Genomic DNA, 14991 nt, shown 5'->3' on the forward strand with positions numbered 1-14991 from the left:
TCTGTACATTGGCAATACAACAGCTACTGTGGTACAATGCGTTGTCAGTAAGTGACTGCGGCCTCGTGCTGCGGCAGGATTGAATGTCCTGGTTTATCACAGATGATTCATATTGCTATTGGATATGATGCACTAACACAAAACAAGATACTCTGTTATCAGTATCACAATATCACGGGCTAACACAGACCATAATTGTGTTTAGTTTATTCCATTCTCCATTATAAATATATGTTTCCTGTCATAAAAGAGCGAGCATCTGTGGGAGGAGTTTTTATTCTATTTTGAAGATGGATTTGGGGTTTGGTTGCGGGGTGTGCAGGGAAGTGAAAGAGAAAACATAAGGTATACAGACACTGACTGAAAATGTCTGAGACAGATAATTAGAAAAGGACTGAGAATGTGTACTCGCGGTGTGCTTTTCTCTTCCCGATCCGTGGCCACCTTAATAGAGATTAGGATCATGCTCAGTCAGATCTGATAGGCCTGTTGCTGTGGAACGGAAGGCCAGCCAGTCAGTTATCAGCGAGGACACAGACTCAGTCACTTAGCATAATGGAACCTGCATCAAATGAACTGGAAGCTCAACGAGAAAAATGTCATTAACAGAGCTGAAATGATTTTGTGTGATGGTAAAATCAGCAAATTAAATCAAGGTGCATTTGCAGGCTTTATGACAGAAACAGATGCACATAACGTGTTATCCAGCAGCCTCATTTACAAGGTTACATGGCATTTATACAGCATGTGCTTCTTTCTTTGGACCCATTACTTATGATATGTGTACGTTGATGTTCCAGTGTTAGCAGCACAGGGTTGTGAATTCTTGCAATAGCCTAAAAACAACTTCGGATTGATTGTCAAAAAAACACTTGAACATGCTGTAAAGTGTGCTGAATGGAAATATATAGTGATGACTGCATTAGGTACACAATGAGGCACTGACAGAGACTGTATCACACCTCGTAAAACTCTGAAGCACACCTATTATGAAGAAGCAGGAGGCTGCGAGATGTGAAAACTGCACCAGATGGATAGAACAACAGAAAATCATAACACCTCTTATTCAGTCCCTGCAGGCCACCCTCTTATATCCTGTGTCTGCTTTTCTCATTTAGTTGCAAGCAGAGGGAAAGAATGCAACAAAAACAGCTGCATAGGTTGACCATTAAAGCATGTGCCAATCTAAAACAACGACACAAAAGGCCACAAGAATTATGAATTTATATGTGGTATATTCTTTGTCTTTTTCTGGTTAGTCACAGATATGTGTGATGCAGGGTTTTTAGATTTTTTACATACATGTCATATTGATTACAACTTTGTTTATTTAGTCAAGGTCCAGAAAGGAGAAAAGAAATGGAATTTCTTTCCTCCACATCTCCTTGAGCCTTTTATAACCATAGTAAAAACCATTTAGCGAGCCGTCGTTGAATATTGACTCTGAGACTTTTCTCATTTACAGCCCAGGCCTGTCGAGGAAAAGGGTTTGCAACTATCCAGCTCTTGGGCCAGAATACAGCTATTGTTTTATTGATTGCTCATCCTCTTTTATTTGTGGGGGAAAAAATACTCCGGGGACACAATGTCCCTCAGCTTCTTCTCCTATGCTTCTCTAAATGCCCACACTAATTTCTGCTGTGACTCAGAAAACTTATGCATGGATTGCTGCAAGTTTATCCTGCTTTCCCCTCTTCCTCCTAGTGAACTTTTTTTCTGCTTGTAGAAATTACATAAAAAATCATTTTAGGGCTCATGCATTTTGGATTTGGAAGTACCGCAGAAATGGATTTTTCTGTTATGCTTCTCCCTGCTGATGGCTCAACTGATGTTTACTAAAGACAAGAGTCTGAGTTTCATTTAGTTCTTCCTGTATTGGGCACACATTTCTAAATATGTTGTCATATGTTTCCAACCCCAGGCACCCTAATTTAAAGCATTACTTGACTCACTAACCTTACAGACTTGAGGTCCCAGGTCTGTTTTATGACTAAGCATAGCATGAAAGGGTGCAGCAGTGCCTGAAGGCACCCTGCAGTTGGCCTTCATGAAGTGAGTTTCTAAGTAAAATGCGCATTATGCCGTGTGACAGTTTCAACACCCCAATCGCTGCTCCACAGGGCACCACTTCACTCATTCCAGCATCTGTCTCCATAGAGTTAATGCGGCATTTAGCTCAGTGGCATTCTGACTCTTTTTTAAAAAAAACATACATATCTTCCCTCAGTCTCAGTTGGTATCGCTTGGCTGCTTTTGCTCTTTTGACAAGGTTTTAACTTAACAGCACAGACAGCTGATCTTTACTCAAAATGACCAACTATGTGTATTGACAAAAAAATGACCTGATGTTACAAGACATATTAAGAGTAAAGGGACAGGCAATATTAAGAAACTGAGATAGAAGAGTTTCAGACCAAAGAGATAATTGGATCAAAAGAGACAGAGAAGGCCATGTGCTACCAAGCATGTCCTTATCAGCAGCAATTTTGTCTGCTTTGCCCACACAGCTCTGTATCAGCTGCTTGCAGAGTGATTAGGGTGCCCTGCTAATATCGTCACAACCAATGATTGACAGGGCTGGAAAAAGCTCTGATATTTAAACGTGTAACCTCCTGTTTTTTGAGATGGGGGGGGGGGGGGGGGATCTCTTAAGCAGCCGTTGTTTGTGTGATGTGCGTTGGGCTTTGTGTTGGGGTGTGTGTGGTTGAATGTGTGTCACTGAGTGGGTCTTGTTTTGATTCATAAATGCCTTTTTCAGACGAAGCAAAGGAAAGGAGCAACCTACATCCCACATTCACCTTTTTCTTCTCTGCTGCTGTTCTCAGGGAGATTTGGAAATATAATTAGTAGAAAGAGAGATTCGAGAAAAGGAGGAATGATTTTAATAAGGGAAAAAATGTTTTCATTATGCCTGAGAGAGGTAGTGAGGCAACATTTTGGGCAACTTGTTATGTGGGCCTGACAAAGAGCAATAAATCAAGACTTAGAACAAGAGTCTTTCTGACACTGGGTTAAGACGCTGCAGGTTAGGTGCTAAATGCTGAACATGTTCACATGCTAAGGTGGAAAAGTTTATCTGGCATCTACCAGATATATTAATTAATATTATATATATTATAAGCATCCTAACATTTGCTATTGTGCATACAAAGCAAATTATAGGCTGTTTTCAGAAATTGCTAAAGCAGAAAAATGTAAAAATTTGTAATAAAAAACTAAATGGTCACCAGATTATAGCTAGTCATTATCCAGTGCATTTTGGCAAAAGCCAGCCCTCATTTGCACTGAGCATGGACTGTTAACTTGCATGCAATCAAAGCCTGCTGTGACTTGACTGATCAGTAGGGCATGGACTGCAGTGTACTTGCACTTTTCTAGTCTTGCTGATCACTCAAAGACTACAAGCTACATTCATTCGGCGCTTTATTCTGCACACTCTATCGGCCTTGGAATCATTCACGTCTTCAGACTGTGGGAGGAATACCTGGAAACCCGCGCAGGCACAGGGAGAACATGCCTGCTCCACACAGAAAGACGCCAGCTGGGTTTGAACCAGGTACCTTGTTGCTGTGAGGTGACAGTGCTAACTACTGCAGCACCATGCTGCCAAAAAATGAACTAAGAAAAGAAAACAGATTTTTTTCCCACCCAAAACCTGTTGATTCCACTAAAAACAAAAGAATTTAGCATTATTTCAAACACAATACATACAGTTTTTTAAATGGCAAAATAAGTTTGCATTGCAACTGCTCAGTATTATGGTGGATTCACTAACTGCCTGACCAGTTCTGCCATTGCTAGAGCCATGCCCTCTTAGCAGCACAGTAACATGTCAGCAGTAAAATGCACGCTATTTCCCTTTATCATTTGTTTCTAGCATTTAAACTAACTCTACCTCTGTCTAATATATTTGTCTTGAGGGTTAAACATTTATCTGTTAGAGGTTTTCCAGGGTAAATTTGGAAGCTCATCTCTGGCCCAGCAGCCCAACAAGTTCCTGACCTACTTTCACAAACACTGTAGAGTGGTAGTTATCTCTTCTCATCTTTCTCCTCTGCTGATTTGTGCTGGTGGCGAGGTTGGTGTGATGTCAGTTTACTTTGGATCATTCTCAGACAGTGAACACGCATTAACCTTCCCTCCTTTTCCCCTCCCTGCTTTGCTATCTTTTCTTTTCCTTTCCTCGTGTCTCTTTTAGGTTTAACTTTTTTCTTTTATCCTCATTTCTATATCTATGGTAATTTGCTACGAAGAGTGTCCTGAAAACGTCCTGGAAAAGGATATCCATTGCTTCACAACAGATAATTGTTTTTAATGATTAAGAATCACAGAGGCATGTCGAGGCCTAATAGCTGTTAGATCACAGAGGCAGTGTTATAAAGATAGGCACTTATCACCAGTCTCTGAATATCTTTGTTTCAAGTTGGCACTTTGCCTCTCTATTCCCATGCTGTTCTCCTGTCTCTCTTTTCCCCCTTTTTTCCCCCTCTCTTCGTCTTTTTGAGTCGTCTTTGGCTGTCCTCCAGAATCAATCCGTCACCTCTTTAAAGGGAGACGTTCTCGGATTTTGGCTTCTGTTTCCATAAAGAGCCTAAAGCGACAGGGTGCTTCATTCATGTCCACTTCATTGTCTTTTAATAATCAAACCATGATGGATTACCACCATACAGATATTCGTTTCAAAGCAGCATCTGAGGGATGAAAAACGAAGGAGGAACAGGAAAACACCAGTATGCTTTTTGATAGCTCAAGGATTGTTGTAGGAGTATGCCTGCTAGTGTGTGTCTGTCTGTGTGTGTTTATATTGGATGCTAGTTTGGCTCTTGGTCTCAGAAAGACAGACAAGTTCCTCCTTCTCACTCTCTTTCCATTCGCTCTTCTTATCATGGCCTCTTGGGTTCAGGCAGACAGCTCCTCCTGTCTTTTCTCTCTGATTATCAGGCCAGGACTGACAAGGTAAACACCTGGCAAGGTATCCTCCCCATTTGGGAGCCCTAGGTGGTTGGATGTGTTCCATTTTTTTTATTCCCATATGGTGGATCAATGCATTGCTCTCACCTGTCTGTCTTTTCAACCTTCTCTACCTGGTCCGATTCTCATCTGCTTTCATACTTCACCTCCAAACAGCATTTCTTCCAGCAGGCCTGTGAACAGGTGACATAGTGGATAGTAGTGGCATCTCGGTTGGGGTTTAGCAATATGATATTTTTGTGGCTGTGTTGTAAAAGCGTCTGGTTTTAGTGCGGTCTGGTGATGTGATTTGTGCTGTGTTAACACGCGTGTGTAAAGCCTGTTTCTTCTCTTTAACGCTGGGAGATTGTCACACAACAGAAACTTCTGAAGTTTTTGGAATTACCCTGCTGTCACTCATTCGCCTTTAAAATCACTTTAGCTTTCATTGGGTTCCAGCAACTCTGAAAAGCAACAACCATACAAGGTACTACTTACTCTCAGACATACTTTTTTTTTTTTTTTTTTTTTACTGGTTTTACTAATGTTTGAACCCTTGCTTTATCTCTTGTTTGGAGGTATTTTGTCAGTTCTGATTCCATTTGTCCAGGTTTTGATCCCTCTCTTTTTACTTTTCTGCCTCTACCCAAGCACACTGCAGGTGACTCAAATCACAGAAACACAAAATTACTTTTAAAAAAAACACACACACACATAATAGTTTCTCTTCTTCACAGAACATGTGTCAACAATTTTCTTTGGAACTATTTCTTCAGGAGTAGTTCCAAAAGGACTACACGTAATTAGGCCAACACTTTCATTACTACTGAAAATTCACAAAAGAGATAAAACGAATACTAATGTGGCCTCCATTATGTATATTGTGAAATTCCAATTACAGATACAAATGGCTGCAACTGCTGTAAATGTGGTGACTGACCATAATTACAGACACGTACCAGCACATTGCCAGTAAGCTACCCTTCTCTTTGGCATTCCTGTCATCTGTAAAACCTTCAAAACCAATCTGTGGACATTACCCAGATTGCCAAATATAAACACAAGCAGACTGCGCTCGTATCAAAGCTGTCAGACAGCATTTACCAGAAGCTGTTACTTTAAAACCTTTATATGGAACACGTCCTCCATTCCTTGAGATGATCAAAAAGCCAATTGCAAAAACAAATGTCTCTTATACTCTGTAATGACAATGAGATGTTTGAAAATATCATCATCTCTGCTGTGCAATTTGTCTGATGAGAGAACATTAGGCACACCCACACAAGAGGTCTGTTCTGTAAAGCTGTGCCTTGTAAATCCACCTATACGTAGCAGCAATCCAAAGGCAAGGTCTCAAGTACAGACTGATGGCCGTGAAGTGAAGTTAAGTGCGAACGATCAAACACAAATACATGAGTATCCACAGGAGTGTGCAGCAATTGCAGCAAAGCTGTCATAAATAAACTCCTATCTGATCATACAGCGCTACAGTTACACTTGGTTAACGCTAACACACAGTTTGGGTCAAAATGTAGGAAACAAAAATAAAAAGCTGCCTTTTGTGTTAAATTCTGCTTTTTGTGGACCCGTCCACCCACCCAGACAGCTTCCCTCTTCAGGCTGTATGGCTTTGTACCAATTTCACATCACACTCTTCTGATAGACAATCCTCCTATATGGCTTTGTCTCTCAACAAAATTGTTGTTTTTTAGCTAACAGACTGTCGCTGCTGTTTCTCTTGGGCTACCAGCAAATTCAGAAGCATCAGTCTTTCATCAGCCGGTCTCCTCCACATGTAATTGAATGGCAGTCTCTCACTCCACTGCAATTAGCAAAGTGGGGGCTTCAGAAGATGAACATTTGGGACCTTGTCAAGGCTAACTAGGTGTGTAGGTGTGTGATTGTGTGCTTTACGTTTGTTTGTAGATTTAACGAGACCGACAAACAAACCTATAGCTAAATGTTGCCCAACATTTCCTTCCCGTTCATCACCTAAAGCGCACTCTGGCTGACCTTGACCTTGTCTTTATAATAAATGTGTGTTATTGTGTTCATGTTTAAGCTCCAAGCAACCATAGTTAACATGTTGATGCAACAGCAGCAATAACATAATTAGGCAGCTAATTTGTTTATTGTTAAAGGTAATGCAGCTTGGGTCAGCTGCCCCCACGGGTAGCTGCCTGCATCTGTGATTGTTTGTCTTCTTCGAGATGTATGCGTTTGCTTATTGCTTTATCACTGGGATTTATGTGTGTTTTTTCAGGCTCTCTGCTTCTAGTTTTGCGCACCACAAGGCAACTGAGCGTGAATGTGCCCGCATGCACATGTGTGTTATTCATAAGATGATGTGGTACGGCGAGGGATTCTGGGGGGTCCTTGTGTTTTTATTACCTGCTGGCGGCCTCCTGCCAACATCCAGCTTGATTAACTCCACCCCCTCTCTCTCGCGCACACACAAAGTGCTACTTTATCACTACAAGTCTGCAGGAGTTGTAAAGGAGCAGCAGCCAAGGTTCTCAAAATGTTATTAGCTATTAAAAGCCTGAGTAGGAGACAAAGGGATCCACTGTTCCACTTTATTTCTTACGACACTTTGTCAACGAGAGCTTTTACAAAAGAGGAAATCCACACGCTCCCACCTGTGCGATTCAGATGTTTGCTAGCAGGTAATTTATTACCAAAGCTTGAATTGCGGGATGTTCTCGGTTTGCGCGCGTCTTTACAGATGTCTACAGTACTTTATAAAGGTAACATTTTAAATAAGAGTCTAAGGCACACACGGTAACACTCTCACACAAGGAAGCAATTTGCTCTTCCATAGAACGAGTGTAATTTGGTAAAGACAGACTGTGTCCCGCTGCCTCCTGTTACTCATGTGTGGCAGCTGGTAATGAAAGGGCCACTGGAAGTCTTAGGGGTTTCACTTAAGCCATTTTGTGCTCAATTTATTTTGTGTATCAGAGTAGGCAGTGTGAGATGGTTTGTCTAACAGTTTTTTACAACCCACTGATATAGATGGACGATGCGCCTCTCCTTAGGCGTCCACTGATTAAAAGAAATGTCTACCATATGATTAATCTCTTGATGTTTAAAAAAAAATACAAGTACAGGATCTACGTGGAAGAAACAGGTATTTCCGACATAATTAGGTCCTATCTAAAAATACAATTATAGTTATTCCTCCTTACTGTACAGCGCTCACATCTTGATTTCATGGTCAGTGCAGCCTCCATCCATCATCCATTGAGTTAGGTCCCTATAGGGTAACCCCTCTGTCTTATGCCACTTTCTGCTCATCAATCAGTCAATTACTGGAGGAGTTCAGGGTCAAAACTCAGGCCACACATACATTTAAGCCCTCTAAAGTTGTTCATTGTACTGTGTAGAAAAAGCCCATTTTTATTTACAATTTGTATAAAGTCGCAGTGTGCAGTGCAAGCTCAGCTCAGTCAGCCTGTACTGTATGATGAAGGAAAGCTGCAGGAAAAATCCGTTTTTGTATTTTTTTCCCTTCATAAAATATAGTAGTACATAAAAAAACGAGTGTAAGGATAAGAGGACTAGACCAGGGAGTGAGAAAGGAGGGAGGGGAATGGAGCGGCTTGTGAGATCAAGGTCGTATCCAGGCTTTAGTATTGGTATTCTCCTCAGTGTTAAAATGATTCTACCAGTGAATAGTGTTTTCATTCCTCTCCTGAATGAGATTCACAGGAGCATGGAGAGAGAAAGGGGGAACAGGAGATGGAGAGAGAGCGAGAGAGAGAGACATGACAAAGAAAAGAGAAAGCTACCCCTCCCCTCTCCCTCTTTTTCTTTCCCCTTCCTCCCTACAGTTTGTGCTCCCCTTGGACATACAATAGCAAATGAAAATACAGCGTGGGATAAACAACTTTTATCAGACTGGAGCAAATGAAATCGACTATTTTATTCAATTCTTCATCCCTGAAGCATCCCTTACTCCATTTACCCAGCAACCTCACCCCTGCAGTTTCATCAGAGAAAAAAAAAAGAAGGTGCTTTATGCAAATCAAATGCTTTATTCTTGATTAGATTACAGACGCAATAATTGTCTTGGATGATTTATGGTTGTAATTGGTTGCCACAAACTGCTGCAACAAAAGCTCAGTTGCCATGGTTTGTGCTATGAAGACATTACATCAACAGATTTTAGGGTATCTCCTATAAAATCCACTTCTGCAGGCACATATAAGTTACATTAGAAAAATTAACTTGCTGAGCATGTGGAGTTTTCTAGGTTTTTTATTACTTAAGTTAAATGATGATGTCCACAGTTGCACTTTTCCCCCACCACAGACCATATAAAAGATGGACAAGGTTTAAAGGTCTGAAAATGAAAGTTTCTTAAATTTCCATGTGTTTAATGACCAGCAGGGGCCACTTCTCTGGTTGCAAAAAGACTTTTGGTTGTATAGACGTCTATGGGAAAAGGGCTACGGCTCCTGTGCTTTATGACCTCAGTAAATGCTTTATGGGCTAAATGACTAATTTCAGGTCATACTGAATAGAACATGAAGGCTTTTCTATAAATTATGGTAATTCTAAGAGTCAGGAAAGAGAATTATCCAGGATATGTTAATTAGCTACTGACTTGTGCTTGACAAGTTGTTAGCCTAGTCCCAGTCCCTTATCTGTCATAGCGCCAGAAATGATTGCTGCAAAAAAGGCCTCGCTAACCAGTGGGTGATGTAACTATGGTTACGTTCACTTTTTGTATAGTGTCTTTGGTTTTTGCACATGAGGGATCTCCCTTCACCTCAGCTTTGGAAGATCAATGGCCAAGCTACGAGACCTGGAGTGGTTAATTAATTTTCCCAAGGGGCCACAAGAAAAACTGGGGTTATTGTGGAGGGCCTCAGCAAGAAGCTTATAAAGAGATAAAATTAATAATGAGCCGAACTGTGTTCCTTTTAGGGTTGTGGCCCTCCACAACAGTCCCAGTTTCTCATGTGGCCCCATGGTGAATTGAATTGCTCACTCCTGTATTAGACAGTGCCACAATAGATGATTAAAATTGACTCTCCCTCTCCTACAGCCTCCTACATCATGCAAACACTAAGCTGAACCTGATTGGTTGAAAGCGTCATGGTGACTGTCTTCTCATGGATTATAAAATGTAATCAACATGGTGGATCTTTGACAAAATTTTGAGTCTGGCAAAATTGTTTTTGAAAACACTGGAAAGAAATGAGGAGAGTTGAGAATCAACTTTCATTTTACATCGACAATGGATGGATAAAAAGTTTGGGGGGAGTTTCCAGAGTCATACTATACATCCCTAACTTGCATAAAGGAGGAACAAATGACTCGACAGCCCATCGTTTGAAACCCAGCACAACCCTATCAGCATGCATTGCTCGGCTGGAATAGAAGAGATGAATGGTGAAGCATGGAAATGATGAATCCTGTGAACAGATACCACGTGTGGAGACCAAATGCAAAAATAAAAAAGATGAATAGGAAATAATGGAAACAGTTCTCCAACCAGAGCAGTGCTGAAAATGAAATATTTAATAGCCAGACTTGTAATTGAGTCCGTGGAAGTCATCAACCTGTAGGAGTTAGGACATGGGATTGCTACCTTTGTAAGAGACAAGTGGCAAATTAGGTGCCTGCCATTCCTTTCCATTATCAGGTGCTGCTGATACTTCTCAGCAGGCTAATCTCACCGAGAGCTCTTACACTTCACTAAGACCCTGTCACAGACAGAGTCAGTGAGAGAGAGAGAGAGGCACAGAGATCTTCTCTGCTTGACATCGATCTGTGACGCATATCACCACCCCTAATCCAATTAATTTTGTTTTGCTTCCATCGTGGCTTACTTGAGTCATCAAAATTGCATACACAAATACATCTCTGGCACACTGCATTGGGCCATACAAAATGCACAAACAGCTAAATCTGGTAGAGTGAAAATTCTTTGGGTAATTCCTTTCTGTTTCTGCCTGTGATCGAGTCTCCAGCCTTCCTCATTACTTTGTTTCATGCAGAACCCAAGAAGCCTGAATTTATGAAAGAGTTAATTGAAAACACTGTTTGACAAACTCCTTTTTTCCCTCCTTTCTTCCCCTTCTGTCATCCCTCTCCACCTCCTCCTTGTCCACCACTTCTGCCTCTCTTTGTACAGGCTGAGGCAAATCTCTAGTAGAGGACCAGCAGCAGCAGTGTTGGTGCGACCATGAGGTCAGAGGCCTTGTTACTCTACTTCACACTACTGCAAATAGCCGGGGCGGGCTTCCCCGAAGACAGTGAGCCTATTAGCATCTCACACGGCAACTGTAAGTATATCCTTTTTCTTGCTTCTCTTCACTTTTTTTATGTCTTTCTTTCGTTCTCTGCTTGAGCACCGTCCCTTCTCTCATTACAAGTCCTCCCTCGCTCTCTGCGTGCACTCTTTTCTCTTTCCTCTTTGTTTTGTACTTCGCAAATCCCCTTCTCGATATCTGTGTCACTTGTTCTATCCTTTTTCACTCGTCCACATCCCTCTCAACACTTCTTTCCTCAGCAACCCCCACCATCCCCTACACTCAACGCATTCTGAAGGCATGGAGTGTAATTTGGCGCCCAAGGATAGCCCCTCTACACACACAAAAACGAAAGACTTAAGGCAGAATTTGAAATGGAGCCCACCCTACATCAAAGGATAATCCGCTATTTTTCTGTTGGGCTCCTAATGCTGTGTGTGATAGTGTAAATGCTGTGGCAGGCTATAAAGATATGGTCATTGTTTCTGCTGATTCTCTATGTGTCTCTCCCTGTCCTGTCCTGCTGTGCTCACTTTGGGCTTAACGCTGTCCGAGGGAACTGAAACGCAGGCCAGAAAGCCTCACATAGACCTGCGCTCCTCTATCACAGTGTTTATTCAAACTAAGCGCTTTCATCCAAAGCCACTAACAATAGAACGATTGCATGGTACAGTGCAGCATATTTTTAGCCTACAATTTATGGTTACACGAGAGCCTCAGCTGACAATTGCGGTGGCGTTTTCTTATCCAGCAAAGACACATAGGTTGACATTTGACCCCAAACTCCTGGGACGTATGACAAAAGCTTTGAAAGCCAAATTACAAAATCCCTCACACGAGCTACAATAAGTGGGCACACACAGGGATTAATTTTTGTCCTCCTTCTTGCAGACACAAAGCAGTATCCAGCATTTGTAGGCCACAAACCTGGAAGGAACAACACGCAGCGGCACAAACTGGACATTCAGCTCATCATGATTATGAACAGGACATTATACATCGCTGCCAGGTGGGTGATTGTACCTCAATTTGTGCAGTTTTAGAGAGACAGGCATTAATTCTGCTTTCATTTATGGAATAATTACAAGGAATAAATTCAGGCCATTGTAAGTTAAGCATCTTCAGGATTATTTTATTCTTTATGACCTAATACTAATTACAGTTGCTTTGTGAACTCCTGTTTTAGCTCAATAAATGTAAAACCCTCACATTTTGAACCATCAAGCTGAACTTCGGGGGCCTGCTGCGCTGGTTTCTTTTAAAGTTTTGGTTAATCAGGAGGGAATAATTCAGAGCAAAATGCTGAGACCTGAAATCACTTAGCAGTCTGGACTTTTTCCCTTCATTACCTCTTTGTTGTTTTCTATTTTCAGCTCACCGTCTGCCAAATCCCTCTTTACCTTGTACGATGTCCCTATAGACTTGTGCCCTGCTTTTTAAAAAAAAAAAAACCATCCAAGCACACAAACACAGAGATAAACTGCAGATAAGTTAAAAACTAATGTCAAAGAAAACCATTTTTTTCCTGCTTTTTGTGTTGTCAATAAACAGCAATACAGGACATACAAAAGGTATTCCTTCATTTTATGGCGGCCTAGTTGCTCTCAAAAATCGATTTTTTTTTTAAACTCTTTGTCGCTTTGTCTGGCTGACCCCCACTCCCCAGTCTGTCACCTACCTTTATTGCTTTTTGTCCATCCATCAATGGGTTTTTCACCTGTGCATCTTTATTTGGGTGTGACTCATTTTTCCTGAGATAATATAACTCACTTACAGCATCTGGAGCCATGGAGAAAATCAATATTGATTTTTGTCTTTCCTCTTGTCATCAGTATTTTTTAAAAATGGCGATGTTGCTTCGCCTGATTGCAAAGTGAGTGGTTTGACAACCAGTCAGCTCCATTAACAGGCAGGTTTACCTTCAGCATATAACATTACAGTAGCATTAAAAAGGCCTTAATAAAACTGATCCTTATGTGCTTGTTCTCTGCCCTCCATAGCTAATTGAGTGGCAGGCTTGATTGGATCCTGTTGAAAGCCACAATAGGGGTCTTTCTTTGTTTCCCTCCGAAGCATGTCAAATTAAGTGGCTGAGGGAGGCTGCTGCTTTAAGAGAGCTGTTTTTTTAACATATCTCTGGTCATTAAGAGGAGGTGTATGGAGAGCGAGAAAAACCAGACTAAAAAAAGAGAGAGACTGTGTGTGTGTGTGTGTGTGTGTGTGTGTGTGTGTGTGTGTGTGTGTGTGTGTGTGGTGGTTTTTCCAGAGACTTTGGTCTGCCTGTCGCCCACCTGCTCCACATGGGGTGGCAGGGCCTTAGGGATAAGGGAGGGAAATGAGACACATGGGGTTTATTGGAGGGGCTTGACTGTGTGTGTGTGTGTGTGTGTAAGAGAGTGAGTGAAAGAAGGGTGCGTATATGTGTCAAGTTTAGTATGCTGACCAGTTGTCTGATGGCCACATGTGTGTAAATAAATATATACATTCAAGGGTAGTGAACATGTGTGCTGGTGGGTGTGGAAGCTAGTCTGTGATCGTGTCTGCAGTGGCTTGCATGTGTGAGGTGAACCGGTGCAACAGTCCTACACTTGCTAAAAGCAGACACATGGCCGAGGTATGTGACCCCCGAATGACTGGAATGGCTGCCTCAGATTAGACTGAGTCGGATGACCGCCATTGATCCGGACACAGAGAAGAATGCTGGGAGTCGATAAAATGGACACACAAACGACGGCCCTTCCTCAAACATCCATCGGCTCTAACAGAATGTCGATAAAGACACGTGAAAGTTAAATGACAAACAGTTTAAGGCAAACAGCACAGACAATTACCACTTCAGAAATCAATGTGAAAGTGAGCCAGCAGTTCACCCAGCAAGACTCATGCCACGAAACAACGCACAATGGTGGAAACGAGCCCCCCCCCCACAAAAAAAACTAGGCAACATCAATAGTTGCTTTTATGACGGTTGTCCAGTCAAATGGCTTGTTTATTCTGGAGCCAGCGTCACACAGCTCTGCCATCATGCCTCTAGACCAGTGAGCCTCAGTTCTTGGTGTGCAGCAGCTTGCAGATGGCCACTGTGAACGCAGTCCAAAGCCCAACACTGTTTCAGGCTGTTTTTTGAATGACTGCTCAGTGTATTAAATCCCTTTGGCTCCTGTTTTGGTGCTGGCAAAAAAATCACAAGATTTTTAAGCTGTGAGATGCATACAAACATAGCAACTAATGAAATTGTAAATAGACAAAAGTGCCTTAATCCATAGAGAGAAAGAGTCAAGTCTTTGGCAATGTGTGAACTGAGCAACAGATGCAGCGATTGATAATTTATCCTTAGTTTTAAGTCTTGAATGAAGTGTATTGATATGGTGAAATCAGGCGATCGAGACCTGTTTTAGCCAGTGTGTCTGTACAAGTGTAAAGAAAATAGCCTCTGCTAATGAGGTCATATATCTCTTCTAATATTTGTAAAACACCATTAGCCTTATTAGACTCTTATATATTGGGTGTTAATTATGTATTCAGTTCATGACTGCTGTAGGTTTTTAATATTATGAATATGATTCCATGGCCAAGTTTCTATCAAGCGCATTATCCAGAGGGATCCTACAGCTTGATAACATATCTGACTGCAGTCTTTTCATATGCAGCCTTTTAAAAGCCCGCTTGTTTGTTAGGATTTAATAAGACTGGCACTGGATTGAGTATAGTATTGATTTCTTTCACTTTAACTTAAATATTTTCTCTTATCAAAAGGGATGCATAGCAGATCTTCTGC

General features: G+C 41.6%; 1 protein-coding gene across 3 annotated transcripts in view; it reads left to right on the forward strand.

The window, feature by feature from the left end:
* The window catches only part of sema6a (sema domain, transmembrane domain (TM), and cytoplasmic domain, (semaphorin) 6A), a 101250-nt gene that overhangs the window by 33554 nt on the left and 52705 nt on the right, over window positions 1-14991 (forward strand). For all 3 annotated transcript variants that reach the window (XM_026188312.2, XM_026188314.2, XM_026188315.2), the window contains exons 2-3: window positions 11096-11246; window positions 12105-12222. In XM_026188312.2, coding sequence (XP_026044097.1) covers window positions 11147-11246; window positions 12105-12222 — 218 coding nt within the window. In that variant the 5' untranslated portion in view covers window positions 11096-11146. The remainder of the gene's footprint in view (window positions 1-11095; window positions 11247-12104; window positions 12223-14991) is intronic.

This window comes from Astatotilapia calliptera, chromosome 12 (genome assembly GCF_964374335.1).
Source record: "Astatotilapia calliptera chromosome 12, fAstCal68.1, whole genome shotgun sequence".
Classification (NCBI taxonomy): Eukaryota; Metazoa; Chordata; class Actinopteri; order Cichliformes; family Cichlidae; genus Astatotilapia; species Astatotilapia calliptera.